The sequence below is a fragment of the Hydra vulgaris genome, chromosome 03 (genome assembly GCF_038396675.1).
Source record: "Hydra vulgaris chromosome 03, alternate assembly HydraT2T_AEP".
Taxonomy (NCBI): domain Eukaryota; kingdom Metazoa; phylum Cnidaria; class Hydrozoa; order Anthoathecata; family Hydridae; genus Hydra; species Hydra vulgaris.
In genome coordinates, this window is record NC_088922.1 from 6167501 (window position 1) to 6182500 (window position 15000).

General features: G+C 26.0%; 1 protein-coding gene across 1 annotated transcript in view; it reads left to right on the forward strand.

The window, feature by feature from the left end:
• Nucleotides 1-9218, forward strand: part of LOC100212596 (ribosomal oxygenase 2) — a 16578-nt gene extending 7360 nt beyond the window's left edge. Inside the window, exons 3-10 of the mRNA XM_065792153.1 lie at nt 2190-2401; nt 2655-2774; nt 4280-4411; nt 4484-4584; nt 4687-5015; nt 5384-5529; nt 8105-8329; nt 8927-9218. Of these exons, the coding sequence (XP_065648225.1) occupies nt 2190-2401; nt 2655-2774; nt 4280-4411; nt 4484-4584; nt 4687-5015; nt 5384-5529; nt 8105-8329; nt 8927-9088 (1427 nt within the window). The 3' untranslated portion in view covers nt 9089-9218. The remainder of the gene's footprint in view (nt 1-2189; nt 2402-2654; nt 2775-4279; nt 4412-4483; nt 4585-4686; nt 5016-5383; nt 5530-8104; nt 8330-8926) is intronic.
• The last annotated feature ends 5782 nt before the right edge of the window (nt 9219-15000 follow it).

Here is a 15000-nt window from a genome sequence, read left to right on the forward strand (position 1 = left end):
CAATGTTATTTGAGGTGCTTCTAAATTAAAAAAATATTTTAATTTTATGCTTATATTTTCTCTGATATATCTTTTATTTATTCTATCATTCATTAAGTTTGTTTCTCTTTTCAGTTTATGGTTTGTTTATTTTTAATTTTCTCTCTAAATTAGTTTGGTATTTTCAGCAGAGTATCAAAAAACATACTAATTATTGATATATGCAAAAAACCATGGCCAAGTTGGTCATATTGGTCATATAGGCGTCCAACCGCACGCATCACCTGAGAAGGCTTGTTTACGTATGTTTAATTTTAAAAAAAGTTAAAAAACTAAGCTATATTTTACTGCTGTACATAATTTACTATAATAATTAGTTACTGTAATCATTCTTTTTATGAAAATGGATAAAGTTATAAATAGAAGTTATAATCACAAATAAAGTTTGTTCAAAAAATTGTATTCCTCAAAGGGAAAAAAAAGTCTGATTTGTTTAAAAGTTAGTCAAAACTTATTTGAGCACATGTATTATTGTTATTAATTTTAAAAATTTTCTTTTTGTTAATTTTATTGTTTCAATTTTTTAATTACATTCTTGCTTTTTTTAGATTACATGCTAATTATAATACAATACATGTATTCTAATAACAATATAAAGATGAATACAAACATTAATACTCATTAATAATTTTGAAATGTTTTCTTCGGAGCTGCTCAAAAGCTAGAGCTACAAATTTTAATAGAGCCAGAGGCTGGAGCCATTTTTTTGACCTTGGCTCCAAAACCCTGCTCACCTGTATAGAATCTGTGAAAGCAGCTTTCAGAGATTGTTGATAAAATTCTACTAGTAGATCATTTTTTGAAATAAACAAAGTTCTTCAATTAAATCTATTTATACTTTAATTCAAATTAAAGAATCATTAAAATATACCTAGGTGTATACTTATAACTTCATTTTCTAAATTACACTAAAAGTTATAAAATAGGTAGCAGTGAATTCTTTTTTCAAATTAAATTTATTCAATTAAATACATTTTAACAAGTACAAAGAGCAATTACACTCTCTAATGAATAAAAAGGCAAAATTGAAGCCTACAGGTCATTGTGTTTATCAAATAGGACAATCGCTTGCAAGCTGAAAAGCTCACCACATTTGATAGTTATGTCAATGATCCAACAAACTATTGCACAAAGCATTAAATTTGAAGAAGACGGGTGCTTGCAGGTCATCAGCTGAGATAATTGTGTGCGTCGCAGGTAACTGCACTGTCTCCGCAAGACAAATTGGAGCTAATTTGGAATTGACATGCTTATCAAATGTCGATGAATTAAAGAATCAATTTTAGATTTTTAGAAGAACATATCTTATACTGATCTCAGAAAAATTAGGAAAGTATGCCAAATCGAATATTTTGGTTATTTATTATTGTGGCAATAAAACAAAGAATTAATAATAAATTCAAATAAAAAATAACATCAAATTTTGTTAAACAAATTTGAAATGAGAATATATATTTGCACCATCATTTTTCTAAAATATTGTAATCAATTAACGAAATGAAACCAGACAGCATTGCAAATGAAATATTAATCAAGTTAGGTGCTAAGCGGTTGAATAATTTAGTTGTGATCATTTATTTATACTTATTTATATTTATTTGGTGAGGTTATAAATTTGCACTACACTATATAAAGTTTATTTTAAAATAACAGTTGTTTTTTTGTTAATTTTTAATATATATTTAAGAACCTTTTTTTTTGAGAGAAAAGTCTTTTTGATGCCAGCATGACCTGAGTATTGGTTAATCATATGACCATGGTAACCTTTTTACAAAATATTTAAGAGAACATTTTTTGTTGCAAAAAAAGAGCTTTCTTTGTAGCAAAGTTTTGATTAACAATTTTGATGTGTAACTCTGCGTATTTTAATTTTTATATATCGATAGTATGATCTAAAAAAAGCTATAGTTTAAAACATTTGTGTTTAATAACACAGATGTGGTTAATAGCAATAATTAAGATCATAGATTAAAAATCTGGGGCTAACTTTGATGATAAAAAAACGCAAATGTTTTTATAATAATAAATAGGTTAGTTTCTGTAAGTATTCTGTGTGTAATTTTTTCTAAAGCCCATTTAACCCGTTTTTTGATGTTGATGTAAATACTTTAAAATAAATATTATATTTTTGTTATTCTCAATATTTTTAGGTTATTATGGAGATTTATTTTCTTTGTCATCTATGAAGGAAATACTTGCTGCCCATGAGTTAGAGTTTGAAACAGATGTAAATGTTTGTCGATATGTAGATAATGAAAAAGAACTTTTAAATGAAGATGGATGTTTGACTGTTGATAAATTTGACAAACTTATGAATGACAAACATGCAACATTTCAATTACATCAACCTCAACGCTATGGGGCAAGTTATATTAGTAAATTGATTTTATTATTTTACACAAAAATAGTTGCCCCAAGTTTTTGAGCATTAAAGTTATTGATAAAAGATTAGGCTAAAAAATATAACTATTAGTGTAAATTATTCTTATAATAAGTTTTTTAGAAAAGTTAATTTCTTAATATACTATGGAAGGAATTTTTTTTAGTAATAGTTTTTTTTTTATCTTTTTGCTATTCTATAAATTTCAAATGTTAACCTATACTAATTTATGTAGACTGTCTTGTGGCAACTAATGGAAAAAATGGAGACATATTTTGGTTGTCTTGTTGGATCAAATGTGTATATTACACCTAAAGAATCTCAAGGTCTTGCACCTCATTGTGATGATGTTGAGGTATCTTATTGTTTTTAAACACAATGCTATAGTGACAGGATTGACTATAGTTCAACTAAACTTGCAATATTTTATTTATTTGCAAAAGTTGCAGGCAATATATTAGTTTTCATGTTATATTAATTATAACTAGCACAAAGAAATCTGTAATACGGGTTATGGTCGGTCTGTTACATAATTAATTTATAGCGGCTGTTTTCCACAATTTAAAGTTAGGAAACCTTAACTTATACTTTTTTAGAAAAACGCCTTCAAATTGAAAGTATTTATCATTTGTAAAATTAACATAGAAAGTATGAGATAAAATAATTTACCAATTTTAGCATTATTTGAGTAATTTACAACTGACAATGGTCATATCTGTGTGGCAGAACCATTTTCCTCAACATTCCATAGTTCAACACAATATGTTTTTAGTTACTGACACAAAATAATAACACTTCATCATGCTTTAAATTGACAAAAATATCAACTAAATTCTTATAATATTTTTTATAACATGAACTTTAATTAATTATTAAGATTAATATGAAGTTAACTTATATTATACAGGAGTTATTAATTTTTTGGTATCCCCTTGATTAATTTTTCTTTAAAAGATAAAATTATTATATACTATATAACAATTATATTTAAAAGGTTAAATGCACACAACTAAATTAATTTTTTTATAAATAACTAATCAATTGAGTACACAGACGTTTCAAACAAAACAAAAAATTTAATTTCAATTAAACATTTGCATAACAAATTTAAAAAAATATGTAAACTTTGATCTTTAATATTGCATTAATGCGTCATATAAAAAACCTGAACTAAAAATTGTAACAGATAAGTAGACAAAAGAAAAGAAAAAAATAATTTTAATAATAAATAAAAGCAGTAAGTTTCAATAATAAAACTACCTAATATTCACACAAAAGTGCAGCTGGTTTATATAAACTGTGACAGTTTAATCATTGACAGTTAAACCTAATATAAGAGTTGGTTGATAATTTCACTAGTTATTGCTTGATGTGATGACGATTTTACTAGTTATATTGTTTTGCTATATTATAAAACGAAATTGCGCCTTGGTCTTTGTTATCACTTCACGTATTATTAAAAATATGACGCCTAACTTGGTTTTTAATACAAATGTACTTTTGTCTATGTAAAACTATTTTATATCTTTTTAAAATTATTTTATATCTACGTAAAATTAATTAAATTATGTAAGATAATTAAATAGAATTAAAAACCTGTTGATGAATTTAAGTGTAAGATGTGAAAAAATATTTTGTTAACTTTTATTACCCTTTAATGATCTCTTTGTGGAACTAGTATGCTCCTGCATTCAGATTTCTAAAATTGATATTAAGTGTAATGTTAACAAATTTTTATTAAATTTAAATCAAATTACAACATTAACTATGTTCGTTGTATGCTATTGTGTCCTTGTTTTTTAATTTCTAGATTAGGAAACATAGTATAGATATATACAAATTTTTGATTTTGTGTTCTAGGTTTTTATATTACAGTTAGAAGGTACTAAACATTGGAAACTTTATAAACCAATGGTTGAGCTATCTCGTGATTATACTCAAGATCTTTCTCAAGATAGCATTGGAGAACCAATAATGGAGCTCACTCTTGAGGTTATAATCAACTTTATTTAAAGAAAAAGATTATTTGAATTAATAAATTAAGGAAATACTTTCTTTTCATAGCCTGGTGATTTACTTTATTTCCCTCGTGGAACAATACATCAAGCGAGATCAGTGGGAGAAAGTTATTCTACTCACATTACTTTGTCAACATATCAGAACAAGCATGTTTTTGTTTTCATGTTTCTTGTTATATTTTGTGCTTTACATTTTAAAATTTAAAAAAAAAATCTAATATTGTTGGTTTATTGAATTTTTTTTTTTAGTACATTAGGAGATTTCATGAGTATTGCTGTTTCTCAAGCAATTGATAGTGCTTTGGAGAATGATGTTAATTTCAGGCGTGGGTTGCCAATTAACTATCTCTCATATTTAGGAACAGCAAAGAACTTTAGCAAATATTTTGATGAAGATGGTAAAGAATCTAAGTTGTCAAGTAATGAAAATAATGAAAAGGTTAAAAAATTTAAAGATAGCGTTAAAAAACATTTGTCAAAACTCATTGACCATATTGATGTTAACACTGCAGCTGATATGATGTCATATGATTTTATGGCAAGTCGTCTACCTCCATTTGGACATGTAGTGAAGGAAGGTATTTTTGGCATGGTTTTTTGTATGCTTTTTTTAAAGAATTATTTTTTCTGCAATGTCTTATGATAAAGGTTTTAATTGTGATTACAAAAAATATTGGTAATACAAGTTTTGTAAAATTTTTACAAAACTTGTATTACGAATATTTTTTTTTCAAAATTTATTATTTCTAAAAATTATTCTAAGGTTAGTTTAGATTTCTTACATGCAAAAGCTATACTTCGTATAGTTATTAGTAAATATTTTTTTAAAGAATCATTTAATATTTTATCAAGTTGTATTTTCTGGTCCAAATTCTTTTTATGGTTTATCTTAGTTCTATCATTGTTTATGCTTGTTTTAAAACTCTGTTCTTGTCTTTTTTTACAGAACAGTTAAATGAGTTTAAATCTCCAACATTGGATAGTAAAATCAAGCTGCGTTATCCTGAGCATGTTCGTCCTGTATATTATGATCAAGAAGAAACTGATGAAGCTGATAATACCATTGGAGATAATGATTCAGAAGAAGATGAGGTTTGAAATCAATGCACCTTTTGTTACTAATATTTACTTTATATATCTAAGGTTTACTTTAATGGAGATCAATGATGAATTAGTAAAAGGTCTGAACAACAGTTAAAGAATCTTCTTTCACAAAACTTGTTTATATGTTATTGTGTCCATTTGTACAAAAATAAAACGGAATGCATTGGATGATGGATGTAAAAGTTATACTTTCTTCATAAAGGGCTTTCCTTACATCGCTTTTTATAACTATTGCGTGATTTTCACAAATACATTAAAAAGTATTCTAAAATTGTTTTAATGGTTTTAAGATGTTTTCTTATGCTTATGATTATAACAGGCACCATTCTGAGATCTCTATACGAAATGCTTTTAAAATATGTTCACTTGTTTCATAATATTTGAGTAAATAATAAATTTTTAAATATTAATAATTTTTAAATATTAATTAATAATTTTAAATATTAATTTTTTTGATTTTATTATTCCTATAGTTATAGTATTTATCCTTTAATTAAATTATATTAAATTATAGTATTCATTGTAAGGTTGCATCTTTTCTTCTTTTCTATAAATACCACCATGGTTGCTGCTCAACCGAGTTAGCATCACTTGATGCTAGCTTGCCATTAAATTATTTTTTTACTGAACATTAGTGCTTTAGAAATCTCTCTTGTCTTTCTATTTTTTTGGCTCGTGCAATCTAAGGATTTTTTTGTCTTCATTCCACTGCTTTCTCGCTCTTAAGAGGGTTCAATAAGTTTCAAGACAAGTTTATTTTTATGTTGATTCTTCGTAAATAAAATTAGAAAATAAGTTTTTAATAACTTTACAAAACAAATTATTTAATGAGGCATTAACAAAATAGAAAATTTCAGTTGTCAAATCAAATTTATTTGTATTGTTTTTCACTATATCCAAGAAAAAATATCTTTATTTAAAAAAATATTATTTTGGTTTTAAGGTTTTATAAAAGTAACTTGGTTATAGCAAATTTCTGGATTATTTTTGAATTTATATATCTTCTTTATATTAGGTTATTATTATTATTATTTTTAGATAAAACAAATATAAGTCTGACTTAATGATCTTATGGTTTTTATACAGGTATTATACTTAATATAAGTTTATATATAGGGCCAGTTTCCTACTGTTTGCATAGGAGAGCACAGTATGAAAGCTAATTAAAATAAATATTTTACATGCTTCTACATCAGGATATCAGGCTATTTTACATTCTGAAGCTTATTTAAACAATGTATACATTGTTTTAGTTTTTTGATTATAGTTATTCGTACAAGGTTGTTTTTTATTATTCTATCAAAATAATGCATTCATTGATAATTTATCTCTATAAACATCAGTATTTTATTCAACAAGTTGTTAAATTTTTAGCAAGTTATATTTAGTTTTTTAGCAAGCTATAATTAAAGTATTTTTTAAAGTTTTTTAAGATTTATAAAAAGGGAAAACCGAAAAATTAAAATTTTGTTTAACTTTAACAACTACTTATTTTTATTGACCATGTTAAAACCATGAATTAGACTTGCATAAATCAAAAAAAAATACACCGTTGAAAATAATGTTTTTTCATCCTAAAATATAATTTCTCTAAGTTAAATTAATATATGAACAAAGCTTGTCTTGGCGCTTAGTGTTCCCTTTGTACTGTTTTCAATCATACTGGTTACTAAATACTGATTTTAAACATTCTGATTTCTAAATACTGCTTTCTATATATTTCTAAAATTATTCTCTAACTCATCTAATAGATCTATTGACTATTTTTCCTGTCATTTCAAACTACCATGCCAATCAGCGTCTATTTCAAACTGCCAGGATAATCCACATCCATATCACTTTAGCTTCCGATGCTAAAGTTTTTTCTCATTTGAACTAGTTTTAGTCTAACAACTTACTCCTAACCCCAATACAGATTTTGATCCTGGCATTCTACTGATAACTTGTTAACTGTTATAACTAAAAATTTTTATTGTTCATCAAAGCAGTGTCACATTGACTGTTGCTAAGAGCAATAATCCTTGCGACACTTGTCTAAGGCTTTCAATTATGTCTAGCATGCTGATCTCTCCCAATCCTTACTTCATTTTATATCTGGGAAAGTTTCTAGTTCTGTGTTGTTTTGTTGATTTTTATATTACCTGCAGGTTTTTTTTATCTTAAAGCGGATTTTTTTTATCTTAAAGCGGGTCTACTTGCCAACAAACAACTGCTATTTTCAACAGATCTTTAAAATAGGAGTAGGTTTTTGTTTTTTTAATTTGATAATCCTTTTCTGAGACATTCTGATGGTGATGCAATTTTTACATTGCTATATTTTTATAGCTTAAAATATCTTTATAAATGAAAGTGCCTACCAAGTTTTGAATATCTATTACACATGCATCAGAATAATTCACTAAGTAAAAATATTTTTTTAGATATACTGGTGTCTGTTATTTATGGTATGAGCTAAATATCTAATGCATTATGGCTGATATACTGCTATTAATATAATATATTTTGGCTGTTGTTTTTTATGTTTCATATGCTGTTGCTATAAATATAGTCTTATAAATTATAGGAAGAAGAAGAAACTGTAAAAAATGAAAAAGAAGAAAAATCACCTAAAAGCAATAAAAAATCTTCAGATAAAAAAGATGGAACCTTAATAGAAGGAAATGAAGATGAGGAAGATGATGATGATGACGATGCTTCTGTACATGATGATGAACCTTGCATTAAAATAGTGCATTCTTTAAATAATAATAGAGAAACTCACATGAGTGGTCATGATCTTTCAAGAGATGTATGAAATATTTTACATAATTTGTTTAAAACCTACTGAAAATAAAACAAGTTCATTATTTGTGATTCATTAAAGCATGACAACTTTTTGTAATGCATTTAGCAATGAGAAATTTCAGAGAAAGATATAGGGCTTTATAGCTCTTTTTTTTTAAGCTGGATTCTAAAATTTTTAGAAGTTCTAGAATTAAAAAAATGTTTTGAAATTTTTTTAAGTAAAAAAATAACATTCAAGATTGTGATGTCTAATGTTTTCTAACCTGGAGTTCTTTATTCTGATAAATAACTTAAAAATGATTTAATGTTAATTGGTTTTTGAAATTCCATCATTTATTATTCAAGTGTAGGTAGTGACTTCTGTATTCAATTGAGATCACATATATGAATTAATTTTGTTTCTATTTTTTAATTATAGCTAGTTTTTTTCTCTTTAAAATTAAGAATCAACTAATCGTTTTTTAGATTTCCGAGACTTTTAGTCTTAGTTTAACTAGAGATTCTGAAATTTCTCATTCTATATACTGTTTGTAATTTAATACAATTTATTTGTTGTTTAGTTGTGATGTATTTATTTTTTATCTTAATGTATTTTATCTAGGTGTTTTCATTAAAGCTACCCATTCATTTTGCACAAGCTATAACATCAGTCATGAACAGTAATGACTTTATTTGTGTAAGAGATCTTCCTCTTGATGATGATGAAGATAAGTTACAACTCGCGACTTCATTATACAGTGATGATTTGATTGAAATCAAATAATTAAACCACTTATTTTGTAATAAAACTTTCTTATACTTTTGTCTCTTGTAAAAATTGAAACTATGAAAAAGCCACAAATTGTATATTTTTTAATTGTGAAGAAAAGAATTCTGTTTTATTTATTATAAAAGCTGGGTTTTCTTTTGTTCTTTAGAGGCTGTTCATTTAAATCAGGCTAGCTCGGTTATATGTGTTGACTAAAAAATCAATATTTTTATGCACTTCTATTTAATTGATTTTAAAAACAATCATAAACATCTATGTTCAGTAAAATAAATGACATGATTTATTTATCTTAATATTCAGAGAAGGGTAAGAAAAAAAAAGTCTCACCTTAGTGGTACTTCACTTAAAACCAGTAAACTTTCAGTTAACTGGGCCCTAGCCCGTTTGTCATGTAAAAAAGTTAATTTTTATAAGTAAACCTGGCAATCTTAAAGCTGATTCATATAAGCAGTCTTTCGTATGTTTTTATTTTTATATTCATATAATTTAGGAATTAAAGTCTTAAATTATTAACTTATTATTAGGTAAGAACTATTGACTTTTTGTCAAAATTCCATTGTGAAAAGTCAAAATAATTTATTTTTACATAACCTTATTTTACATACTATAAACAACAACCTACCACCTCCTTTTTAGAATCAAATGCTCAAAATAATAAACTCTAATTCATACCAAAAATCAAATTAGAGGAATCAAAAAGAGGAAGTTATGTCTTAACTTGAGTAAATATAAAATATTTTAAATAATTTCTGAGTAAGTTAAGATAATGGCATAAGTCAACTGCTTACTAATAAAAATCAAAATAGCAAATAGTAGTTAGGTTTTCAAAATGAAAGTTTTTATAAATTATTTGTAAGTAATTTGTATCTCTTATTTCTTTGTTTCTTAAATATTTTTTTTTTTGCAAACATAGTTAAAAGAATTTAAATTAACTTTGGATATAAAATTAAGCTGTGTTATCCTAAACATGTTTTTCCTGTTTTTATACTCATGGAGATTCAGGAGTAGATCAGGTTAGTAAATTTTTTTTTTTAAATTCAAATATTATATAATGTTTACTTCATAACACAAAGATCTATGATGAATTAGTAAAAGGTCTGAATTTTGCAGTCAAGGATTATTTCTTTCACATAACTTAAATATATGTTTATGTGTTAGTTAATACAAACATAAAAAAGGAATGCATTTAGATGATGGATATAAAAGTTTTACTTTCTTCATAAAGGGCTTTCCTAACATAGCTTTTTATAACTATTGTGTAATTTTCACAAATACATTAAAAAGCTATCAGAAATCGTCTTAATGGTTTTAAGAATTATCCTTATGCAAATGATTACAACAGGCACCATTCTGAGATCTTTGTTTATTTTTAAATATTTTTATTAAAATATTTGTTTTTTTTTATTTTGCAAACTATTTACCCAAGTGTGTTTGTTTGGGTATTTTACATGATTTTTTTTTTTTAATAAATTTTTTTGTTTCAAATTGTAATTGTTCTTCTGGTAGGTATGTGTCTTATTCAAAGTTGTAAATAGCAAAGGTGTTTGGTTGCTGAAAAAACTACACTAAACTTGACATTAAAATTAAGAAGAAGAAAAGAAAAAAAAGCTTAAAAATCTATACAAAAGAGAAAAATTGAAAAATAAAATTTTAAAACTAATGGTCTAAAAACATAAAATTAAACTGAAAAACTAAAAAATAAAATTATTATCAATTAAATAATAATTAAAAATAGAATTTTTTTTTTTTAATTATGTATATAATTAAATTAATTAAGAATAAATAACTTCAAGACTATGATTATTTTTATAATATTAAGTGAAATTGAGTGAAACAAATTCTATTATTTATTTATTTAGAAATAAACTTTTTAAATTATATTGAATAATAATAGGTAAATTATAGTAACTAGCATTCAATATTATTATATTATTAACTTTTTTTTTTTTTTTTTTTTTTTTGTCAATAATTGTATAAATTTATTTGTTTTTATTGTTCAAATTTAATAGAATAACTACATCAATGCATGAACTTCTTTTCAAAAGCTTTTTCTGTTATAAGACCTTTAGGACTTCTTGGGGCACTTGAAATAAACATAAAAATAAAATTCTCATTGCTTTCTCCTACAGAGAACTAACTGGGACAATGACAATCTTGTCCTAAGTACAATTTGTCATCTAGCTATCAGTGTATGCCAAAGGTTTTGTGTACCGCATATCGTCGGGGATAGTGCAAACTCGCGAAACTAGCATTGGATAATACCGCGTATCTGACAAATGTAGCCAATTTGAGATTTCTTGGGAAATGCATGCAGGATTCTAATCAGCATCCGACAATATTGAACTTACTTTTATTAGACCTATAGAATGCATGTTATTGCCCAAGAACAATACTGCGTATCTGGGGCCAATAAATATCAGTACCGCGTATGTGATCGGTTATCATCTCGAGCGTATCTGTAATGTTTTTGGTAATTTGAGGTATTGTTAAATTCGGTTTATAATTGAAAATAATCAACACTGCATCAGGTAAGTTTTTGTTTTATTATCTATATACAAGTGTAATAAAGAAAAAACTTTTTTTTGTTTGTCTTCCACTTTTGTAAAATTCTTATTACAAAAAAAACGTGTCTTTAAAAAAAAGTTGCCTCATTAAGTTTTATTGTTTTTTTTAAAAAAAACAAATATGCGCGATCATGTTTTTATTAAGAGAAAAGTGTTAGTTTACATTTTTTTGTCGATTAATAATACTTTTTTTAAATTTATTTTTACTATCTATATAATTGCAGGACTATACCTCTTGTGTAGGATTAGTTTCCTACTTCTAAATTAAATATGATGGGAGTCTATTCGTTTTGTTAATATTAGCATTTTAAATAAAATAAGCATTTAAAAAAATTTTTAGTTTAAATTTTCATCTTAATGTCATTAGCACGGTTCACCTTACAATATTCAGTCATTAATAATGACTGAATATTGTAAGGTGAACATTTTGTATGTTAGCTAATTTATATAAATGCATTTTTTATTTAAAAATATCACCTAAGTATATAAATCGTTATGAATATTTTTTCTATATTAATATTGCTAAATTTTTTTAGATTATAAATTAAAATGTCGAATAACAAAAAACTCTTGTCGAGAAGATAAAATACATCAAGTTATGACATTAAAAGCTTTTAAGAAAATGACTGATAATTTACCATATCTTTTTGCAGAGTTTGTACATACTGAAAACAATAGTTCACCAAATGAATTACCAACTTTTGATTTTTCAGTAGATGATTCTGTTGCTGATCCAAATAACAATCCAATCTCTGAAATAACAAATGTTGAACAGAGATAGCTTTCATTCAATCAATAGACAGCAATAACGATTTTTTTCATGAAAGAAATTTGAAACCTGAAGTAGCAGTTAAATCTAGGAAAAAAAAAGAAAAGCAGAACAAATGTCTTCAAAAAGATTTAGGAATAAGAATTTGAGAATGCTAGGTCATGAATACATAGGTTTTAGAAAGACTGGTGAGGAAAATTTTTTACAAGACGCTGTAAAACCTGCGCGAAAACTTGGAGAGGCTTGTAAATCGAACAAATGCCTAAAAAGTAATGTGATTAACTGCAAAAAGTTTACAGAAAGTGTAAGACTAGATATTTTTAAAAAATTTTGGGAGATGAGCTCGAAAGCCAAGAAAATCTTTGTTTTATCTTTAGTTGATAAAAAATTGACTAAAAGAAAAACTACTGAAAGGGCTAATACAAGGCGAAGTATAACAAAAGTCTATTATTTTAAATTAAATACAACAAAATGAGAGTATGTTTAAAGACGTTTTTAGGAACGTTGGGTATTAAAGAGTGGACACTTAGAGTGGACACACTAATGGCTTGGAGAAAAATCTAATAGGGATACAACAAAAAGACATAATGATACTGCATGGCCATGCCATTCATTGATGCATTGTATTTCAAAACAAAACTGATGGTTCATAATTTTACAATATACAATCTTGGCACTAATAAAGTAAAGTGTTGTTGGTTTGATGAAACAACAACTGATTTAAAGCCATCAACTTACGCTTCATTTTTTGTTGTTTATTTAAATAAAATCATCGATGAATCCCCAAAAGATGTCATAATTTTTACTGATGGATGTACATCACAAAATAGAAATGCCATTGTTTCGAACGCACTTCTGCAATTGGCAATGCAAAAAAAAGTAGTTATCACACAAAAATTTTTAGAAAAGGGTCATACTCAAATGGAGGTAGATTCTGTTCATTCGGTAATAGAAAGAAAGTTAAAACACCTTGAAATATTTTTACCTAGTCAATACTCTTTAGTTACCAAAGAAGCTAGACGCAATCCATCTTCATACGAGGAAGCAATGGTATGACCATACATTTTTTAAAGATTACAGTATTAAAAGCTAACTTATTTATGATACAATCCGTCCTGGAAGAGGTACTGGGGCAAAATGTGTGGTTGATATCAGAGTTCTAAAATACAATCCCAATGGTACCATAGATTTCGAACTAAGTTTCGATGAACTATCTAAACAATTACCACAAAGACCAAAAAGAGTTCAACCAGTGATTCCACCACAACTCTTTACTGAAACATTGCCGATCTCAAAATCAAAATATGATCATTTACAACAGTTAAAAAATGTTATACCCAAGGATTGCCATGAATTTTATGACAACTTACCTTACAAAAATGATTAATTTTCTTCTATTCTGTTAAACTATAACTACGATGGCAGTTGTTATTTTTTGAGTAGTTGAAATAGTTCTTATACTTTTTTGATATTTTTTGTAATTTTAATGTTAATGAGTAACATTTTTCTTAATTTATAATCATAAAGATTTATTCATAAAGTCATAAAGATTTATTTTTGTTAGATAGCTGAAGATGTTCTTTTATTGTTACGAGTTAATTTCGTGATATTATTCTTAAAACTTGCTCTACTGTACCTAATAAGGTAATTAAAAAGGCTGTACAAGCTGAGTAAAATGTAAGATGAAAACAAACTGTTATTGAAATATTGTTATGCTATCAATGTTTATATTCTGAAGAGATTCTATATATATTTTTTTTCATTTTCAATTAAACATGTATGATGTAAGGCTTTAAACAGATATTAGAGTTCATGTTATCATTTGATTATTATATATTTATTATTTCGTAATAATATTACTTAGTTTGATTTCAATAACTTACTCTCTGGCGTACCATTGGTACGCAATATGGCATAACTTACTCTCTGGAGTACCATTGTGGTGAATTTGGTTAAATCAAATCCGCGTAAGTGTTCTAGCGACTAAATTTTTAACTAAAACACCTAATGGCTATTATTGATATTACAAAGTACATTAATAAAACTCTTTATGCCAAAATTAGCCCAAAATCTGTTTAAATAATAAAAATATACAGTTTTAACCTACTGTAAAACTATCTGCAATGCGCGCTCCCTACCTGTAGTAGCAGGGTTGTTACGACATAATATGTCTGAAAACATGATCAGTCTACATATTTTCTGCCGGCTTAAATATGTCCCACATTTTCTATTGACATATTTTGAAATAATTTTGTCTGAATTATTTTCTGCCGACAAAATATGTAAGACATATTTTGACATAATTTTATATCTGAATTATTTGCTGTTTGATATTCTTGGAGAAAAAATCAATCTAACAAATTTATTGCGCACTTCAGCTTAATTTACAGAGTTAAGTAAAAATAGTTTAACAACATTGTTGCTTTTTTGCATTCAATTATGATTCATAAAACTTATTTTCAATCCCATAAGCAAATATCTTTTGTTTCATAAAGGTCTTTTTCTGCCCTTTTTTAGTGATGTATCATTTGATAGTATTGATTAGTATTGGCGATTTCCCTTGTTAGAATGTA